Genomic DNA, 22,235 nt, shown 5'->3' with positions numbered 1-22,235 from the left:
ACTGGACATTTACATACACAGAATCAGGATACGAGTTACGAGAGCAGAGACAGCTATTCTGTTTGACGAGTGGTTTAGTTGTCTAGTTTTTAGTTGTGGCGAGTATTTAGTATAGTTGGGTATATCGTATATATACGTATTATGTATTTGTATATTCAAATATTACTCATACAGACAGAGAGAGAAGAGAGAAGTAGATTGATAGATTATAGAGAGAGAGACAGATACAGAGAGAGCGAGAGCGAGAGAGTTATAACAATTCGTATTCGTATTATCGTATTGCCAAGGGTATACTTTACTTTACTGTACTGTACTTTACTTTACTTTACTTTACTGTACTTTACTGTACTAATTATGTATTGAGTATTTATGCACACTTACTAAACAGAGAGAGAGAGAGAGAGAGAGACGTGGAGAGTGTGTCGACTATCTAACGTGTGAGTGAGAGTGGGACAGAGCGTAGCTAAAAGACTGACAAACAGAGGGAAAGAGAGAGATTCGGAGTGTTGTGGTGTAGCTAGATCTTCATTGATGGGAAGAGAGAGCCATGAGGATTGAGCAGAGATTGCAATCAATGCTCAACCGTCATCGCTGATCGTGGAAGGAAAGAGCTTTAGTGAGCTTTAGTGAGCTTTAGCTGGGAAGAACTGTTTTGCTAAAGGTTGGGCTGCTTTAAGAGAGCCCTGAGCGAGTAGAAAGCACAGCAGAGCAGAGCGCAGCACCAGCTGCTTCCTTCGATTCCATCGTCTCAGGGCTCTCTTTGAGTGTGAAGGAGAGTGCGCTGCGATTCTCGCATTAGAGGAGCGTTAACAGGGTTGGCAGAGTGACGGATTAGAGTGGACTATTAAGGGGTGGAGGGGGGTTTAACAGATTATAGAGCGTTTAGTAAGAGAGAGAGAAAGAGATATTGAGAGTTTAGAGATTACATTTATTTGAGTATTTGAGTATTTGAGTAGAAGTACGAGTATTTGGACAGGATCTAGCAGTAGTATTAGTAGTAGTAGTAGTTAGTGGGGCACTAGTAGCGAGTAGTTTACGGCTATTAGAATCTGTTTGTGTCTGGTTTCGTCTGCTCATGTTCGTGTCTGTTTGGGTTTCTGTGTGTGTGGCTGTGTGTGGTTTATAGTTGGTATTTACTGTATGTGTACTCGTGTGTCTGTGTGTGTGTCTGTGTGTGTGTGTGTGTTGGTTAGGTTAAGAGGGGGAAAAATAAATCATTTTATCTTACGAGTTAACACGGACTCGAACTCTGTACACTTCAGGTAGTCCCCTGTAAACAAAAAATTTGTTCCCGGTATGATTTTCGTTTTTGTTTCATTGTTTTTACATTTCTTTTTTTGTTTTTGCTTGTCATCTGCATATTGTTTTTTTTTTTTTTTTTTGCTACGAGAGTATTTACTACTATGTACTACAATATTTATTGTTTTATTTTTTTTTTTTTGGTTTTTGTTTTTGTGTGTGTTTTGGTTGCAACACTCGAAAACTTAAATAAACAGAATATTTAGAGAACAAAAGGGAGAGAATTTTTTTTTTTATACCCGTACTCAAAAAAGAGTTAAGGGGTATATTAGATTTGTGGTAAAAGTGGATGTGTGTAACGCAGAGAAGGAAACGTTTCCGACCCCATAAAGTATATATACAAATCGCTGGCCGCTGTCTGTCGTTGGTATGTGTGAGTGTGGCTGTGTGTGTGTCCATGTTTGTATGTGTGTATTGCATGGGTGTAGATAAAGCATGACTTCAAAGAGGGGGCGGTCACACAGCCACACCTCGCACCTCCCACCACCCACCTGGCAACATTAATTGCGAGTGGAGCGAGTGGAGCCCGTGCAAATGTGCAGTGGAATGACAAAAACAACACACACGAAAAACAACTTAACACAAAAATAAAGACGTGTGTGTGTGTGTGTGTGGACAAGGAGCTAGGGAAAGTTTGGCAATTGCAGCACTCGCGCTGCAGCGGGGCAGAGGGGCTACAAACGAAAGGCATTTAATTTCAAAAAAACATTAAACCAAAACTGAAGCTAAAGCATTAATTAAATTCAAAGGAAACAACAAAAACATAGAAATAGAGAAAATCAATGAAAATTAAAATGCAAAATGGCAAATGGAAAATGCAAAATGGGAGACCAGCGCAAATATTCTTGCGAAATACTCGTAATACGAGATGCTCGGCCTGTTCTGCGTTAATTAATTATGTGAAAAATTGACGGGAGAGTATGCCCCAACCGAGAGAGAGAGAGAGAGAGCCAAACTGGAGCCACGATTCTGTGGAACTGCATCAAAATTAAATTCAAAAAATACATACGCATATATGTACACACATATGTACATATGTATGTATGTATATGTATTCTCCTACTCTTTTTGTACATGTACGAGTGGGTGGGTGGGCGCTGTGGGGGTGGGGTGGGGTATGCTATATGGCTGTGTGAACAAACATTTATTTACAGCTGAGGAGAGCATGCGGAAGTAAGCAAACGAAAGAGCAAAGAAACAAGAAACAAGGAAACAAAGCAACAAAACAGAAGCAGCAACAGAAGAGAGGGTAGAACACAAAACATGGTGAGGATGGGTGAGGGCTAACGGAACGAAACGGAACGGAATGGGGGGGCGGGGATTCCTTGAGCTAAGCGCGCAGCGACCCAAAAATTTCAGTAGTCGACTTCAAGGCGATTCGCTGCTAATGTGAGTGTGTGTGCTGTGTGCTGTGTGCTGTGTGTGTGTGTTAGCTGCGTGTTCTGTGTACGTGTGTGCGTGTGTCCTCTGCTTCGATGATAAATGATTGTTTTGGGCCAAGTTTAAATTCTCACAGTGCCACTGGAGGCACTCGAAGCACTTGGAACAGAAATGCTTTGGGTATTTTGTATTTTTGGGCGAATAATTGCCATCAAGTTCACAGAAAGTTCTCAGGAATTTGTGTGGAAAGTCTTGGGGAACGAGCATATCTCCAGCACATGTGGACACAGTTCGCAGCTGGCTCTGGGCAGCTCCCATGAAAAAGTAAACCATTTTCAATGGCTGTGTTCGCACGTCAGGAACCGCAACGTCAAGCAACGATGTTGAGCCATTATCTGCGAGTCAAGTCCCCCCCCTGCTGTCAATGGCAGAATCCGCAGAACGGATGCTTTTGGCCGGCCGCCCTGCCTGAGGATGGAGGAAGGAGAAATGCGCGGGCATGGATGGACCTGAGACAGACAGACGGACGGACAGTGGAACTCTGTGGCGGATAACAAATGGATAGACAGACAGGCAGGCAGACCGACAGAGAAACAAAGAGTGGAACTGAGAGGGGGGGGAAGGAGGCGCAGAGTTCATCAAAATTGACAGGATTTTCGTATGCAGATTTCAGTGGGTTCAGTGGATAAAATTGGCACAGCGGTTGGGCGTTGAGGGGTCTGTGTGTGTGTGTGCGAGAGAGTGTATGGCAGTGTATTGGTGTGTGGCTTTAAGGCAAAAGCTAAGCAAAAACCAAAACAAAAAAAAAAGAGCAACAGGAGCACACAAGAAAGAGGCAGCTGGAGGTCCCCTGCCCACTGCTGAAATGTTGCTTGGATGATGATCTAGTGAGCTACATAGCAAACAAAAAAATCAAAAATCAAAAATCAAAAAGAAATCCACACACAACGAGTACGCACACATATATGTATGTATATATGCTGGCACATATATACATATATGTACATATGTACATATGCATATGTAATGCATGTATGTATGTACGAAACGGATGCTTGATGCTTGATACGATTCAGACAGAGACACAGACATACATAGACACGAGTATGTATGCATCCCGGAAGCCCGCCCCTTCCCGCACCCCGCGAATATCCATGATAGATCCCACCCCATTGGGGGTCTCCAGTGGCCCCCCCCTTAGATTATCAGAGTCCAAATGCCGCTGGAGTACTCACGTGATGGGATGGATCATGCCCTCGGGCCGCTCCAGGGCGCAACGCTGCCGCAAGATGCCCTGCCACAGCTGGACGCCGATGATGCCAAAGATGAAGAACACAAAGAAGCAGAGCAGCAGCACATTGCCCAGCATGGGCAGCGTGTCCAGCAGTAGCATCACAAGGATCCGCATGCCTGCAAAGTAATCGATCGATTGTTTGATTGTTTGATTGTTTGATTGATTGATTGATTGAGGGGACTACGACTACGCGACTTACTGGGTATGCGATTGATGGCCCGCAGTGGTCTCAGCACCCGGATCGTGCGTATAGCCGTCAGATTGAGGTTCTCCACGTGCATCACATACTCGAGCAGGCCGGCGAGGACGATGAAGAAGTCCAGCCGGTTCCACGAGTCGGCCAGGTAGGTGTTCTTGCCGCACATGCCCATGGCCACCATTTTGATGGTCATCTCCAGGGCAAAGAACGCAAAGATGATGTCATCGAAGATCTACATGGGGTGAGAGGAGAGAGGAGAGGAGAAAGACATGTAGGAAGGGTGACAACAACAGTAAATGTGCCTGGAGAGCAGCGTCTGTTTGCGGCTCTTATTCGCATATTTATACCCTTGGAAATTAGCTTAGAATTTCCCCCAGCATGGGGGAATGCGATTGAAGACCTAACGAACTAACGACAGTTGATCAAATTAAAATTAGCCAGCCAGCCAGCCAGCCACCCAGCCAGCCAGCCACTAACGACTATGTGGGGGGAGTCTCTCTCTGTCTCTCCCTCTGTCTCTGTCTCTCTCCCTCCGCCCCACATCAAAATGATGCTCCACCTGCTTTGGATGACATCAAGCAGGCAAGGACATCCACATCAGAGAAGGCGTCACATGCATGCACACGAAATGAGCTTGCCTTGGCGACATCATCGTCATCCTGCCCTGCCCTGCCCCGCCCAGACCTGCCCTATTCCCTACTCTGCTTGGCCTTCCTTTTCTTCTGCTTCTCCTTCAACTTATTCCCAGCCATTTTGGGCGGATGGGTGGGGGGGGTGCCCACTTATGTCACTGTGGGGCTGTCGTTGTCATTTTGACTTTGTCCTTGCCTTGTCTTCTGCTCGTGCAGCTCAGAGACCTAACCCCCATGTCCTTTGTCCTTATGCGGGTCCTGTTGGGGGTCCTGCTGGGGGTCCTGCTGGAGGTCCTGTTCCTGGTTCTGGCTCGTTTTGCTTTACACTTGGCTGCGGCCCAAATGTCGCCTGACTCACATATAATTTACAGACATTTTCGCACGTTGCGCCGCTCTCTCCTCCTAAGCATTCTCCCCCACGCATTCTGTAATTGCCTGACACTCCCCCCAGTCCCAGTGCCAGTCCCCCACTTGCCACACTCAGTGGCAGCACCCCCCGCCGCGTGTTGTGGCTGCTGTCTAATGAGCCGAAGTGCCTCGTTTGATGTCATCAGTCAGCAGGCAGGCAGGCAGGCAGTCAGGCATTCTGTCGGCCGTTTCGTCACTTCAGGAAGTGAGCCAAAAAATGGCTCAAGTAAATGGCATTTAATGTGACACCAACGCCAAACAGGAAGGGGAGTGGGAGCGGGAGCGGGAGTGGGAGTGGGTGTGGGGGTGGAGCTACTCACCTGCAGTATCTTGCAGCGATTCGTGACACAGGCATCGTCCACGCAGGGCTGGTACATGCCCAAGGTGATGCAGTTGAGCAGGATGACCAGTATGGAGACGCGCTCGAACCACGTGCGGGGATCCCAGTCGATGCAAATAATGCTGATTCAGTTAAGGATGCCCAACCAACAACAAAATATGGTAAAGCGAGTGGGGGAGCGGCAAGTGGCTGGAGCTGGAGCTGGAGTGTGCAGTGAAGCAGCCCGCAGACGGAGCAGTGACAGTGGATAACAACTTGCAGTCGCCTCTAATGCGCACTCAAGTGCTTGTCAACTTGGGGCTGCTCACCGCACACCACACACCTCCCGCAGCCCAACATCGTTGCGGTTTGTCGCTTGTCGGTCCCTGCCTGGGCATCGCTGGGCATCGTTTCGGTTGTGGTGATACCCTGTGCTAGTGTTTGGTGGGTTGAATGCATTCAATGGCCAAAGGGGCAGACCTATTCCCATGGCATCGCTTATACGATTCAAAAGATGCGAAAAACCTTTCATTAATCGCGTCGCGCGTCATGCAGCAGCGCCCCTCGGGCCACGAGCGCGAATCAATCCCAATATAATATTAGTTATATCCCAACCAAAAACGAAGAACAAATGCACTGTGGCATTACCATATTTGAATGGGTGTCAATTGGGCGGGTGTGGTGTGGGGTAGCTGCGCGTCGATATCGTTGCTAGTTGGGGGCTGTGCCTTTGATGGCTTTGGTTTGCCTGGCTTGGCTTCCTGCTGCCACGCTGCAAACGGAGCAAATTGATGATGGCTGGCCGTCAAGTCATTCATTTCATTCACTGCCATTTCCCACAAGCCACTCGATTCGATCACGTTCTGGCCCGCTGCCCGCTGCCCGATGCACGGTTCGCAGTTCTATTTGGCCAGGCCAGCTCTCAGCGAGAGCGAGAGAGAGTGGGAGAGCGGTACACCCACGGCCATGGCCCTCAGCAAGAGGATGCAATGTGATGTGATGTGATGTGATGGGATGTGCTGTGGTGGTGCATTCCACCTGATGCAGTACCCTCAGCTGGCACTTGTCGTCTAAAAGCTTGCTGCACACACACTTGGATTGGGTAAACACTCGCCAACAGCCAACAGCCACCACAGCTAAGGACACACAGAGAGAGAGAGAGAGAGAGAGATCCAAACCCGCACAAGGCCAGGAGCAAGCCCATGCCCAAGCCCAAGCCCATGCCCGTGCTGGGCTTAATGCATTGCCAAATGAGCGCCAAGGACTCATTCTTTCTACCCCCTATGCAGCAGGCATACGAGCATACTCGTTGCATGGAGATGGGAAATGGCAAATGGCAGTGCAATTAAGGAGCGGCAGGCAAATGGCGAAAATGTTTACGCTATTAACGCACAATTAAAGATAAAACGTGCAGCAGCAGCACAATGGGAGGGAGCAGCATGCAGCAGCAGCAGCAGCAGCAGCAGCAGTTAAGGCTGCCCCAAAACAAAATAAAACCAAAAAAAGAGAGAGAGGCGGGCAATTCATTAGGAGCCGCAGAGTGTGCGAAGGACCAGCGGGCAGCACCATGCGGGGCAGCAATACGCGTATGCATGCAGGTCAGACCTGGGTCGGGGTCGGCCATGGCAGCGGCAGATTTGGGTGATTGGGGGATGGGGGGATATAAAAAAAAAAAACAAAATGTGAAAGGCGCAGACAAAGGGGCGCATGTGGGAGGGCAGGTGGAGCATAAATATTGCAGCAGCAGCAAAGCCCATGCGACATCAGCGACACAGGCAACAGCGACCCTGTCGATGCTTTCATTTCAATCCGCACGAGTGGAGCAGCGGGGCGGGGTGCAGTGGGGTGCGGTGGGGGTTTGGGGTGGAGACTCCCGGGTATGCGCGCATTATTTTTGATTTGGCAACAGCGATGGCCCCCAAACCAGCAGTAAACAAATTAAGTCGAGCGTAAAGTCGGCCAACGGGAGGCAGAGTGGGATGGTGGGCTGGTGCGGGGGGAGGCGTACCAGTGGCAGTGGCAGGCAGTGAAAGTGTGGCCAGAAGGCTGTGGCTGGGGCTGTGACTGGGGCTGGGGCAGGGACGCATGCAAGCGTGCAGAAATCGCAACAAATTAAAAGACCCACAAACAAAAGCAGCGGCAAAATACTCAATGGAACCCCACCCCCCGCCCGAAATTCAGGAGCAAAAGGCGTGGAAGATGACTGAACAGCGGATTGAGGATTGAGAATTTCTGAATACACGAAAGACGGGTGTGGGGTGTGGGAGGGGGGCAGAAACGCAATGAAAGCGAATGGAGGGAAATGGAAAATGGCAAATGGCCTGAAGAGGTGCAAACAGCAGGGAATAAAAGGCAAAGGAAAAGCGTACCAAGCACCAAGAAACTGAAAGCGAAAAAAAAATAAAAACTAAAAAAAAAAAAATAAATAAATTGGCCTGACAGCGACCCAAAAGTTTTGCTCGAATGAAAGCGATAAATTTGATTGGTTTTATGCGATGATCTCAAGCGAAAGTAAGGCCCCCCGTCCCACCCCCTACCCCCTACCCACTCCACACTACTCCCTCGACCCTGGCAACGCACCTCATCGATGGCACAAAAAACACATCCAGGAAAGATCCACAAAATTATCAAATGCAGGAGAAGTTTTCTTTCATTCATTATCTTTCATTAGCCGCGTCCTACCCATGGAATGAATATTCTGGAATTTCCTAACTGATTTTCTGCCCATATTATGGCGGTGCCAGTGCGAGTGTGTGGCCCACCAATGTTGTGGCATGCCGCAGAAGGCGAGGCGAGGCATTTTGGTGAATGAATACAATCCACGTACGTGTGTGTGTGTGTGTGTGTGTGTGTAATCTGCCTCTGGTGCATGTCATAATTAGTTATGGGCGTGGAAGTGGCGGTTTCACATTACCCCATAGCCAGGGCCAGGCTGAGGCACAGGCTGAGGCACACTCCATGCTAATGATGTCTGCGTGTCCGCGTTTGGTGTCCGTGTGGTCCTAATGGCCACCGCACAAGGATGCAGCCCAGATGCTGATGACTCCACCCAGCAGCAGCAGCAGCAGCGGCAGCGGCAGTATGTCTCCCCAGAGTGGGCTCGCATGCAACGTTGCACGTGCCCCTCCCTACCCAGCCATGCACATTTCACGCTAAAAGCGCCGTAAAATGTCCAAAGTGGAAACTTCGCAGGGAGCTGCCACTGGCCCGTGCCACTCGCCCGTGCCACTGGGTGTCCGGCAGCGCTCTTCGAATGATATGTGGCCGGCCACGTGTGCGCTGCTCGTTGGCTAATTTGGGGTAGCTGGAGCAGCCAGGGAGTGGCACGGCGCTCCAAGGCCGGGCTGCCTCGTATTTGATTACACTTTCGGACTGGCCTGCTATCGATACGCCAGGCAAGGCCATTCGGCGGCAGGCGACACTCAGGCGGCTTTAACTTTTTGGCAAATGTCTGAGCAGCGCCGAGACACCGCTCCACCGAGCGCCAGCGCCAGCGCCACTCAGCTCTGACCTCAGCTGCAACTTGGCCAGAGACGAGTCCGAGACGAATGTCGCCAGGCCACGAGGAAGGCAGGCCACGGGGAAGGCAGGAAGGAGCAAAGGCAATGAGGCCATCAACAACAATGGCTCTAAAACGGCAACTGAAAGTTGAAACTTAAATTAGTTTAGGAAAAGTATTTCGATTACTTGGCCCGCCAATTGAAATGCAAGCGGCAAAAGTTGCAAGCAGCAAAAGAGATTTTCCCCATCGAGCAATTGAGTGCTGCAACCGATAAAGAATAATTGCCGCTGGGGCAGAGTGTAGCCAGAGGAGAGCCAGAGGAGGATCTCTGTCGATGTCCCTTTCGCTGTCTCCGTCTCTGGCTGCCAAGGCATCGTAAACTTTGACAGCAGCCACAGCGACAATAAAATCCATAAAATGTTAGCAAGATATAGAAAGGAATACACGGTACAGTGGATACAGGAGAAAGATGACAGAGACGCAAACAATGACAAAAATCAAAATTTATGGCAAACAATTAAGTGGCAGGCGTCGAGAGAGCGATTATGTGGAAGGTAAGAGGTGCTTGTGGCATGCTCCATATCCAAGCTACCCCAAAGGATGATGAGGGCGGGGGGTGATATCAAAGTGGATAATCGAAGCCATCAAGCGAAGCCGTTTGCCGTTTGCCGGATGCCTAAAATGAGACTCTGCCGCCTAAACTCAATCATCATAATTTACCTCCGCCTGCCAGTCCAGTCGAACTGCCAGCGCACAGTTCCGTGGCAGTGGCAGTGGCAGGCAGCGTCTTTCAAGAGTGTGTGTGTGTGTGTGTGTGTGTGTGTCATGGCTGCTGCATAAATAAATATCAACGTCAGTCAATTTTAATTTCGCTCGAAATGAATGCTGAAGTGCGAGCAGCGGGAAGCTGAAGACGCGCGACTGGGAAAGCGATATGCAAAGCGATTTTTCATGCACACAAATACTCGTACACATATGCGGCATGTGGCATGGGGCGCCAGCAGTAGCGATATATGTTTCGATAGGAATGGGGGACCATGGGCCCATGGGTATGCCACCGATTGGCGCGCTTTATGCCGCGGAAAATGTATGATGAGCGGAAAATAAAAACAGCTGAATAACAACAGCGATGAAACCCACTCAGATATACATATATATTATTTATGCGCTCACGTACCAGCCAGCAGCCAGCAGCCAGCAACCGAAATCGAATTTCCCCTTAGCAAAATGTGGAATACTCTTCGATCTGTTGGTCTGTGGATAAACCCCCCACTAGGTAGCCTAGTTAATCGACAGCTAAAGTACTGACTGGCAGCAAATTTCTTTTGGTTGACTTTCAGGTTTTGCTGCAGAATGCCACACGGAAGTAGCTGGAGAATATAATATAGAATATATTGAATATAGAATATATAGAATATATGTGTGTATGTGTATGGGAATCGAATTAGGAAATAGCATAAAATACTTAGTACTGAGACAGTGCAGACTGAAGGCAGCCAAGCTCTCCTGGCTGTAACTATCAATGGTAATGTGTAAAAAACTCATCCAAAATTGTGCAAATAAATACAAATAAATACTGAAATAAAAGGAAATGTTAACTGGATATATTTCAAGTGCCACTGCATTCAAATATTACATCAAATACTCGTATGTAGTGCAAGTAATGTTCCCCCCGTGCGACGCCTCGTAGCGGACCTCCTTTGAATACATGGAGACACACTCCTGGTGCCTGGAAATAATATTTAAAAAGAGCTCGCCGGCAGCTCGCCCATGTGTGTCCTTAGGCCTATGCAAAAGAGAAGTTTCCAGGAAAGACAAAAAAAAAAACAGAAAAAAGAGAAGCGAAAAATCAATAGGCTCGAACGCACAGCCAGTGAAATCTGTGGCAAGGACACACCGCACCCAGGGGTAAAACGCCAGCGAAGGACAATGGCAATTAGAGTCGCCATCCCCCCCCCCCAGTCCTCTAGCTTCCCCAAGTCCCCCCATTTGTATGGAAGGCTTCTGTTCTGTTCTGTTCTGCTTTGTTCTGTTCTGTTCGGTTTTGTTTTGTTTTGTTTGTGCAAAAAGGATATGGATTGGTGATGAGCATCAGGCACCAGTTGCGTGGCCGCGTGTACTGCGTGAGAGCCTTCATGGATATCTCGGGGAAGCCGGGATACGGTAGATTCGGCTCGCCTGAGGAGCTGGACGAGGACGAGGACGATGTGTGCGAGGAGTCGCCATCGTCGGAGCTGCAGCTGCCATTGCAGCTGGAGCCTGTCGAGGAGCTGATGGCCCCCGATCGCGGCTCGCGGCGATGGCGGCCACGTCCGCCGCCACCACTGGCCACCGCATCGCTCAGCGAGGAGGCACCACTGTGCCGTCGTCCGGCCCCGAGGCGTGGCATCTGCTCCTGGCGCTCCTGTCGATCCTGTCGATCCTGTCGATCCCGTCGCTCACGTCGCTCCTCCTGGCGATCCTGGCGATCCTGTCGGTCGTGGCGCTCCGACTTGCCCGGATAGCGACGCCTTCTCGAATCGGAGCTGGCGGTCCCAGAGGCGTTCGATGGCTGTCGATGTGCGCGTTGCATGGAGCCAGCTGACGCTGTCGTTGCAGGTACTGGTATCGCTGCCTTGGCACTGGAGGAACTCGTTTTCCGCAACCTCTGGCTGCCGCTGCGGGGCACCTTCTGCTGTTGCTGCTGCTGCTGCTGTCCGCCTGCGCCTCCGCCTCCGCCTCCATCGACGATCACCGTCATGGGCGGCTCTTCGTTGGAATGCATTTGATTTAATTTTTTGCTGGTGCTGCTGCTAGTGTTGTTGCTGTTGCTGTTGTTCTTGTTGAGCTTCGTATTGTTGTTGCAGCCGTCTGTTGCTGCTGCCACGCGACGTCGCTGGCCATTCCCACACGGAATGTTGCTGCTGGCTGTTGCTGTTGCGGCTGTTGCTGCTGTTGCTGCTGCTTGTTGAAGTGTTGCTGCTGCTGCTGCTAACTGTGGCAGCATTCTCCCCTGGCTAAGCAACGTGTGGGCCACCTGTCGCGGCAGCGCGGGTCATTCCATTTTGTGGCTGATTGCTGAAAATGAGCCAAAAAACAAAGAGGGGAAATGGCGATTAGTCGAGTCATTAAAATCAAATATAAAATTATGCCGCTGCTGCTGTGGCTGGGTGGGGCTTGTGGCGGGTGGTGGTGGGGCACTTGGCAACGTAGCCTGCTCCTCGAATTGATTTTTAATGCGAGCACCGCAGCGCACCTCCTCTGGCTCTGGCTCTGGCTCAGGCTCTGGCTCTGGCCTGCCTGCCACGTAATCAAGCCAAAAACATAATTTAGCCGCACGTGCGTACCTCTCCCACACTCACTGTACACACACACACACACACACACTAGTGTGCTTAGTGTGCGTAAAAATAATGAGCAGCATATTTTGTGCTCACAGACAAGAAGCAAGAAGCAAAGGAGTGGGAGAGTGAAAGTGGGAGAGGGTTTGGTTTGGGTGTTGTTATATGTTCAATCATTAATTACACCTCGTGTATGTTTATGTATGTGTATGTGTGTGGCATTAACGTGCCCAAAAGTGCTTCGTTGTGGTTTTAAGCACACACACATGCACAGATAGAGCTGTAGCAAAGGGGGCTGGCTGAAATTGTGTGAAAATTGGTTTATTGATAGGCTCAGCAAACCACAAAAGGCAACAACACAACAGCAGAAAATTGCCAAGGAATTCTAATGGCCACACGGCCACAAAGTAGACAAAGTAAACCCCCACAGCCCCCTCCCACACCACACAAATTAAAGCTATTGAGATATTTGTAGTATTGCTTTGAGCTATTTGTTGGCATTTACATACAATCGATTGAATAGCTAAATAGTTCAATCGACAAAATGGAAAAATGGTTGCATTCAATCGATTCATAATTCCTAATGATTCTGTCGTTACGCTGCAGGAAATGTTAAACGCTTAAACGCTTGAACGATTCATTCCATTCACATGCCATTCACAGTGAATGGCTTTCAATTGGGAAACAATCCATGGACAATCAGTGACGAGTTGTGGGAGTTCAACAATCCACCAGCAAACCAATCGATTTACGATGCAGCCCATCTCCGCATGCACCCAATAAATGACCCCCCGCTATCGACTATCGATAACTCTGCAGGCATTAATCTGCAGGCTACATGCTTCATCGGAAGCAGGCCGATTATTTATGGCAAAGCAAACCAAAAAAAAAAAAAACTGCCAATAAGCCCCAATGAGACCCCCCCCTGTCCACCCTGCTTGTGTCCTCATTCTTATTCTCTCGTATGGCGTGTGGGGGTGGATGTGGAGCCTAGTCTAGAAATCAAAATAATTAATCGTTGGCTGGCGCCATTTGTTTATCGGGCGGAAGCGGAACTGAAAGCGGAAGTCAGCGGCAAGCCAAACAATAGACACACACACAAACACACACACAAACACACACACACACACACGCACACGTGCAAAAGTGTGACAATACAAAAGTTTCAATATACTTTCGGAAAATGTGTTAGACAAACCCAAAATGGGCAATGGGAGGGGTGCTGGGAAAAAAAAAAAAACTATATGAAATTCAAGTCAGAATATCAGAAATGTAAGCGCCATGTCTAACACAGCAGAGCACAGCCAGAGCACAGCATGGCATGGCAGCCATGTAAACACAAAGCACACACACACACACACACACACACACACACTACACTTACTACATACATAATTAAACACAAACAGAGTGTGGAATGGGATAGGGAAGGGGAGAATGCTTGGATTCTGCGGTTTCTCTCTCACTCTCCCTCACACTCTCCCTCTCTCTGTGTGTGTGTGTGTTTCTGTCACCGAATAACGGGATCAATGCGACACTCAAATATGTCACAATATTAATTCGATAACAATTTGAAATGGGTCAAACAAACAGCACAAAAAGACAGCAGAAATAATACAACAATTTGTTGTGTGCTAAAGCGATTTTTAAGTGGCAACACAGTGGCTCCCAATAATCAGTGGACAATTAACAATGCTGGCATCAGCTGGCAGAGTTCTATGACTCATGGGAATTGAGTAAAAAAACAGGACGGAAAAGTCCCTTCATCGTACAGATTGAAGAAATGCTGAAGCCATAATGGTAATAGTGGAAATAATGCTAGCAAGTCTCCCATTTGATTGTGACCTATTTAAGGCCTGCTTAACCAAGTTGTTTCTTCTGAATAAATGTATTAGTCGTTACGCTTTTCTGTTGTTGTTCCAGCCAGCAGCCAGCAGCCAACAGCCAGTAGCCAGCAGGAAAACTCACTCATCCCTATTGTCTGTCCATATCCTGCTCATGAAAATATGCAAATAAATTGTCGCTTATGTGGCAAGATGTTTGCACAGTTTCCCCTCGCTCTGTCGCCGCTCCGACAGGGCACCCTCTCGCGGGCTGGGCTGCGGGTTGTCTGTTTACTGTCTGGAAACTGACTGGGAAATCTGCGGATATATAATTCACTTTTAAATGCAAAATCAAGCCGCTGTCATTGATAGGAAGGGATGTATGGCAAAGTAAGCAAAAATAAGCATACGCAGCGTTGTGCACGTTGGCATATAAATCAGGAGACAGCGCCTCAGTGTCGCCAAATGGAGAGATCCTGCTACTTTTTTTCATTCTTTTTTTGAGCGAGAGAGAGAGCTACTATCTGAAGATTTATGGTAGACATTCATCCTGTAACAGTACCAGTCCTGTGTGTGTGGTAGTGGGGGTGGGACCAGGCAGGGAGTAGCAGTAGCAGTAGGAGCCCAATCGTGGGACTATCAAGCCGTGTCCAATGGCCCCCCACGATTTCGATTGGCATACCATTTGGCGTTCCGTTCCTTCGCTCCCTCTGGTTCCAGGGTCCTGTATTTAACATTAATATTTATGATTGCTCATCTGTGTATAAATCGAAGCCTCCTCTCTGTCCTCGTCCCCGTCCCTGTCTCTGTCTCTGTCTGTTTGACTTTTTCTGTGTGGATTCTCTGGTGGCTTTCATTGCTTGCTTATTGCGCTGATTTTATTATTATTTTTATTTGGCTTGGCTTGGCCTGGCTTGGCTTCGTTTGGCGCATCAAAAGCCCAAAGAATGGCAAAAAGAAAACTCATTTTCATGTACAGCAGCTGCCAGACACAGTCGTCAGTCGCCAGTCGGCAGTCGGAAGTCGGAAGTCTTCACCTGCACGGGCTCGGGCTCGGGCTCGTGCTTGGGCGAAACGAAACCAAATGAAGAAGCAAGGCAAAAGGCAATCGAGGGGGCAAGAAAAGTTTCTTTCGTGTTTCCATTTCATTTTCCAATTTGATTTGCTTGCATCCCTGTCGCTCTCGGCAGCCATTCAAACTGATTTCCCTCCGCTTTTTCCGCTCATCCGCTTCTCTTTTCGCCATTTGTTGCTTTTCAGCTTCATTGAGCGCATTTGTTGCTCTCAGTCTGTCAGTCTCTCTGTCCCTCTGTCCCTCTGTCCCTCTGTCTCGCTTTATTCCTACTCCTCGGTACTGCCTCTTTATGGTTGTTCTTCCACCTTTATTTTTATTTTGTTTTGATTGCCTGTGCGCAGGATTTGGGCTTAACTTCTGCCCCACTGCCCCAGGCACCACACACAGTCGACTCCAACACAGTCTCGGCGGTGCTTATTGTCGTTTTAAATACACGGGCATAAAATTCACATTTTTATGCGTCGCTTTTTACAACCAAAGCGGCAGGGCGGGCCAGTCCACAGTCCACAAAGCCAAGCCGAAAAGATGTAGCAGCCACCTTGCAAGTCGGTTGAGCACATCCGTAAATTTGCCCCTTAAGCATCCAAAGTATCCTTTCTGCATCCGCAATATGTATCCGCGCATCCGCATCCGCATGTCTTGTGCGTTTTTTACATATTTCTGTATCGGTACCTCTCTTTCTCCCTCTCCCTCTCTTTCTGTTCTGTTCATTTTGGGTGCAATTCAATAAATTTTGTATCTCTTTTTCTTAGGTAATACGCCTAATGGAATCTATTGCTGCCTGCCTGTCTGTCTGTCTGTCTGTCTGTCTGTGTGTGTGTGGCAGGACTTATTCATTATTCGATAAATATTCAGCGGTGTAAAAATGCACGTGTCGAGCAGTGAGCGGAAGATGCCAGAGGCTGCTGAGACTGAGGCCAGAGCAATTCAATTTGGTAATGGAAATCATAATCAATTCAATCCATTGAGTATCCCAGCCATCGTAAGCCATCACCGATAACTAAGAGCCTGCTATCTGCGGCTTTATACTCTTAAGTGTGGCTATCACTTGCATTCGCCTATCGATTGCCGCAGCTCAATAATCGACTTACAAATCGAATTACATGTTCGTGTCCCACACACTCCACTCCGTCATGCCCGCAGAGCTGCAGCAATGCACTGACATTTTCTCAGTTTCACTTTCACAATTTTCACACCCTCCGCCGCCACCAACCTACAAGGCTACCACCGAACCCCCCCGTGTCGTGTCCGTGTCGTTTCGCCCTCGACTCGTTCAATCAACGTTGGCGTCGCTTTTAAGTAATGAGAACACCGCCGCTGCCTTCATCTTCGCCTCATTGGCAGCGGCATCTGTTAAATAATACAAGCAGAAAAAAACAAAAACAAAAAACAAAAATGAAAATGAACGAGGAGGAGGAGGAGGAGGAGGAGGCTCCAAAGCCAGGTAAAAAGCTGACAGCTTGGCAAAGGAAAGCCTGTGGAAAACGTGGCGGCAGGCGTGGCGGAAATGGAAGTCATCCAGCAGCCAAGGCTGCGGCCATGTCGCATCGATATTGTAAATTACTTTTCCCGCTGACATTGAGAACGCCATGCCCCAGCAGCACGCGGCACCAAACGAAACCAAAGGAAACTTGCCACATTTTGTATCCAACCCAAAACAAAACGTTCAAAGTCTGAGATCGTTCGAAGGAAATTGCATAGTGAAATCACGGAATTATGCTGATTTAATGCTGCTGGGAATTTCCACTAATCGGTGTACATATGTATATACAGATACAGATACTGATACAGATAAGGATAGGGAAAGGGATATACATATATCCCAGGTATGATGCAGATGGCAACCTTTTTTTTTAGGGACGGTTTCCGCTTCAGCTCCATGGGCTAACCCCATGAATTTTTATGCAAATTCTTTTCCGGTCTTCAACTTGTTGAGCCAAAGGGATTCCAGACAACAAGCAAGCATTTTCAGACTGTGGCATAAGGGGTCCAGGCATCCAGGCATCCAGGCATCCAGGCATCTTTTTCACAAATTAAACAAATAAGACAACAAGGGACAACAAAGCTCTAATTCGATTTGTGCTGCCCCCAGCCCCCAGCCGCCAGCCACCAGCCACCAGCCGCCAGCCGCCAGCCGCCAGCCACCCTCACATGTATAGGGGAGGGGATGTACATCCTGTTGGAAAATTCGGAAATGACAACGACATGTAAATACTTTCTGCCGCACCCAGGAACATCAGAACACAACACGCACACACAACAACAAAAAGCAAACCAAAAACCAACAAGAAAACGAAAAGCAACGCATTTTCGGGGCGGTCAACAATCAGGGGACAGCGGGGCGAAAAGGTGCAGAAAGAACACAGAGGGAAGAGCAGCAGAGAACGAGCAGATGGAAAAACTGGATGGATGGGGACACAGAGCGAAACAGAGGAGGGGAGACGGTGAGACGGTAGGAGCTGCAGGGCAGACAGGGGCTCTCAGGATGGGACACAAAAACTTTTCCCTCTGCACGACCTACTCCCAAATCGAAAAACACACGAATGAATTTTCATTCAATTATCTTGAACATTTTGCCGCCGCTTCCGCACTCCTGGGGGCTCCTCGGCCTGCGCAACTCTGTTGCTGGGTTTTTGTCTGTTTGTTTGTTTGTTTGTCGTGCCGCCGCCCCCACGCTGCAGTCTGGGGAAAACTGTTTCTGTGAAGCTTCAGCTAAAGTTGGGCCTCAGAGCCCAGTACTTAGAACTGGTCCAGGTTCAGGTTCAGGTCCATGGACCCGGACCATGCCCAGACTTAGACTGAGTCTGAGGCCCAGGGCCAGAAAAAACTGCTAGCAACGAGAACTGAGAGCACGTTTAGGACATTGTCTTGTGCCGGGAAATTCATAGCCGCTCTGTTTCAATTTTCGGTCAGTTATTGTCCTCTCTTTCGTGCTGTGTATCTCTCTCTCTCTCTCTCTATCTCGCTTTCGCTATCCTCTATCCCATATACTCAATCCTCTGTAAGGCAGTGTCCCCTGTCCCGCGGTGTATGCCATAAAATTTCATTTTATCAAACAATGAAAACGTGTCGGCTCGCACTCGCACTCGAGGTACAGGTACACACACAGATACACAGACACAGAGATACACGTACCGCAGACCAGGCGGCCTTCCATCGTAATGTCTTTAAAATGGAGTATCTCGAGTGCGCCATGAAGTTTGTTAAGCGGAGAGGAAATCCTCTTTCGCAGAGTCTCCTTGGGCATTTCTTGGGCCACCTTTGGCCCCAGACCCAGCCCCAGTCCCAGCCCCAGCATCCGCAGTTTCAGTTTCAGCTTCATATTTCTCAAATTTATTCTCGTTTTTATTACTTTGTCGTCTGTTCTTGATAATTTTCAATTAAACTTGGCCCTCAACTGCCGCCCCAGCCACCCACCATTTCCAATGCTCTCCTCCACCTTTTTGGGACTTTCCGTTTATTTCTCTTACATTTCTCATTTGTCTGCTTTGTCAGTTGACGCAATTTTTGGTTTTTAATTGGCCGTCAGGTCGACATCAACCGTTCAAAATGGCTAAATAATTTACTTTCCTCCTTTCCTCCATTCCTTTTTCCTTTTTTTTTTTGTTTGTTCTGCTTTGCGTACCTACAATTGCTGCTTTTGGTTGCTGCGGCTGCTGTTGATTAGGCCAAAGTCCTCGGCACAATAGGCGGCCATTAGCGGGCGGGCGGGGGGAGGGCAGAGGTCAGCAGAAGCAGCAGGAGCAGCATAAGCAGCAGCAGAAGGAGCATCTTAAAAAACTTGCCTAATTGCCCGGTCTCCGATGGGAGAACAAATGCCCTGGAAAAGCAAAGTTTCCCCTCCGTCGGGCCGCTCATAAAATGTAATGGAAATGGCGGCAAAATGAAGAGGCGGCCCAACATTTGGCCATTAAATTCACAAATTGAGCCAAATGAATAAGTAAGTGAAGTAAGTGGTGGCTGTTTTCTTGTTTGTTTAACTGTTATACTGTTATATAATTGGTAAATAAACTGTTATAAAACTGTTATACATGGGTTAAGCCATTTAATGATCATTAAACAATTTCAAGACTGTTATACTGTTATACTGTTATACTGTTAGACTGTTATACTGTTAGACTGTTATACTGTTAGACTGTTATACAAGCATTTCACATTCCCTATGCATTATGTATGTATGCAGCCCCCGCTCGATGGGTTTGAATTTTTCATGTGATCTGCTTGTGGGCGCTTTGGCCACCTGATAACGGTGCAGCTACAATTAATTGCCTTGAACATAACCTTCAACATTTAGGGAACTTATACACTGCCATTCCGCCATTCCGCTATTCCGCTATTCCGCTGTGCAAGCCACAATTTGCTGGCTGTCATACAAGGACTTACCGTTATATGCAAGTCCGCACACGACTGTCATACAACTCTTGCGGAGAGCACCGGCACCGGCACCAGCACCGCCGACCTCTGGCCTGTCCAGCATTGAGCGTGTTGGTCGCTTTAACCTACTTCTCGGGGCCAGGCAGGCCATCATAAAAAGCTAAAACCTGAACCACAACCAACACATCCACGTGCCACGTGCCACATAGACCCCCAAACATTGTACGACAATTAGGCTTAAGGTCCGAGTACGAGTACGAGTACGAGTACGAGTACGAGTACTGCGGCACGACACTGATATGAATAGCAGAGTGCAAACACAGGACACACAGGACATACGGGACCGCAAATGTGCTGAGGCTGCAGCTGAGAGATAGTGCCAGGCTGTAACTGAAACCCGGGGATCGGTAAGCAGCAGATGCTGCATCATGTCCAATTTGTGACAGTTGCCACACTGCCAGAGACACTGTCACATGGCACAAGGCCCAAGCCAGGGACTGGGGCACGGAATTCTGCTGCTGCTGCCTCTGCCTCTGCTGCTGAATCAGAGAAGCCTTTGGCTCAAGTTGCTCTCACCTTGAGACCCACTCGCACTCGCACTCGCAGCATGACAACTGTCAGCCTATGGCCCCAACGTTTCTGACCCGTTCCGAATGGAAACAAAAACCCCAGCGCCACAGAGTGCCAAAAGAATATCATAAGAAAAGAGGAAAAAGCGCCACACACACACACACACACACACACATACACATTGACCTTTGCCAGAGAGAAAAAAAAGTAGAAAGAGGCCGAGGCCCAGCACTTGTCTACCCTTTTGGCCTCGTCATTGTTTGCCCCAAAGCCCCAAACTGGCAATAAACTTGTCTATTTTAGCACATGCCACAAAAACAGAAGAAGGAAACAGACAAAAAAACATAGAAAGAGATGGAGAGAGATGGAGAGAGGGAGAGAGAGAGAGAGAAAAGGGTTGAGGATAACTATGCCAAGACATTGTTGAGCTGTGAGCTGTGAGCTGTGTGCTGTGTTGTTTTTTGTCGGTGCAGCTCTCATTTCTTTTGTTCGCAAGCTCAATTTGAATTAAATTCAATTTTTGCCTGCCACAATCTTTCTGCTTTTGCTGCTTCAAGGTTGCAAAGTTTCAACAACAACAACGAGAAGAAGCGGCAACAGCCTTTTTGCCTTTGCCAGCGGCCATTAGGCAGCTTTCCATTTACCACACACACACAGCCAGACAGCTCCACTCCACTCCACTCCACTCCCAACCCTTTCCTTCAGTAAAGAGATCCCCCAGCAGAATCTGCTGCTGGCCTGGCCCACATTTTGTCTACTTTCTGCTTTCGCTCATGCTTTTGCTTTTGCTTTTGCTTTTTCTTTTTTATTTTTTGTTGAAAGCGAGATGAAAAGGCATTCGAAAAGCATTCGAAAAAGCATCGCAATTAAGATATTTGTCAGTCCGCTCGTCACGAGTAGTCGCAATCGCCGCACTGCAACCGAAATGAGACCAAAAAGAGACCAAAAAGAGACCAAAAAGAGACCAAATGAAATGAAATAAAATGAAATGCATTCAATTGAACTAGTATACGTATACTGTACTCGAACGAGTGCTGTAGCTGTAGCTGTAGCTGTAGCTGGGGTTGGTGCTGATGGTGCTGGGGCTGTGGCTGTGGCTGGGGAGCAGTCAAATCTGTATGCCACAAAGCAGATGGCAGATGGCAGCAGCGCTAGCGGGTGGTCCTCTAATGAGCGCATAATTAAGGGGCACCGCAGAGTAATGAGGTAGAGCGAAAGCTAGAGGATTCTATAAGTTCGGCTTAAGATTTGTGTTTCGTTTCTCTGTGGCTGTCGAGTGGAAAATGTCAGACCTTGATGATCATCCCTGATGCTGGTTGATGGTGTATGGAGAGAGGGTGGTGCCAGTCCCAGTGCCAGTCCCAGTCCCAGTCCCAGTGTCTGTGTCTCTGCCTGTGCTCTGGACTCTGGTGTCGGTGTCGTTGTCCTCCAACTGGGACGTAGCCAACTTTTGCTTTGCTATCTGCCGCACTTCCTGTTTCCTGTGACACTTTCCGCACAGCCACAGCCACAGCCACAACAGCAAAAGCAGCAACAACACGATGCTTCCTGTACATCGTCTATGCCATTATGGCCACTTGAGTTGATGCCAAAGCTCTCTCTCTCTCTTCCTCACTCTGCCATTTGTTTTTCCATCCATACCCCAACCCCCTTGGGCCATAAATGTTTTGTTCGTCCTGCTCCTGCTTAGATGTCATTTTTCGGCTCTTTGAGCGCGCAAGTTGCCACGATTTATGGTGCAACTCCGGCAGCTCCAGCAACTCCAGCTGGAAACAACTTCAAACCAAAAGAGCTGCCATATCGACTAAGTGCATTTGGCCGTTTTGCATATTTGGCACTGAATTCAAATGGACTTCAACTCCCAGCCACTCCTTAGCCACAAGCCAGGACCGGGACCAGCACAGGACCAGCACAGGATAGGATCAGCACCAGGACTACGAACACACCGTGCCACCTGTGACGCTCGCTGTCGGCGGTTGGATGTTCGGTTTCTGTTCGTGTTCTGTACTCTGTTTCTGTTGGCGTTTCCGTGCTGTTTCT

General features: G+C 48.5%; 1 protein-coding gene across 10 annotated transcripts in view; it reads right to left on the bottom strand.

The window, feature by feature from the left end:
* Window positions 1-22,235, bottom strand: part of LOC111069365 (voltage-dependent T-type calcium channel subunit alpha-1G) — an 86,882-nt gene that overhangs the window by 31,426 nt on the left and 33,221 nt on the right. For 6 of the 10 annotated variants that reach the window (XM_041594548.1, XM_041594545.1, XM_041594552.1 and 3 more), the window contains exons 3-7: window positions 11,109-12,090; window positions 5,533-5,644; window positions 4,173-4,404; window positions 3,915-4,089; window positions 1,229-1,270 (exon numbers count right to left, since the gene is read on the bottom strand). In XM_041594548.1, the coding sequence (XP_041450482.1) occupies window positions 1,229-1,270; window positions 3,915-4,089; window positions 4,173-4,404; window positions 5,533-5,644; window positions 11,109-12,019 (1,472 nt within the window). In that variant the 5' untranslated portion in view covers window positions 12,020-12,090. Of the gene's footprint in view, window positions 1-17; window positions 57-1,228; window positions 1,271-3,914; window positions 4,090-4,172; window positions 4,405-5,532; window positions 5,645-11,108; window positions 12,091-22,235 lie in introns of those variants that run through there. The other 4 variants (XM_041594549.1, XM_041594551.1, XM_041594550.1 and 1 more) reach the window with 2 other exon arrangements.

Source organism: Drosophila obscura, unplaced genomic scaffold, assembly GCF_018151105.1.
Source record: "Drosophila obscura isolate BZ-5 IFL unplaced genomic scaffold, ASM1815110v1 contig_29, whole genome shotgun sequence".
NCBI lineage: Eukaryota > Metazoa > Arthropoda > Insecta > Diptera > Drosophilidae > Drosophila > Drosophila obscura.
This window is presented reverse-complemented; position numbering and strand designations above follow the sequence as displayed.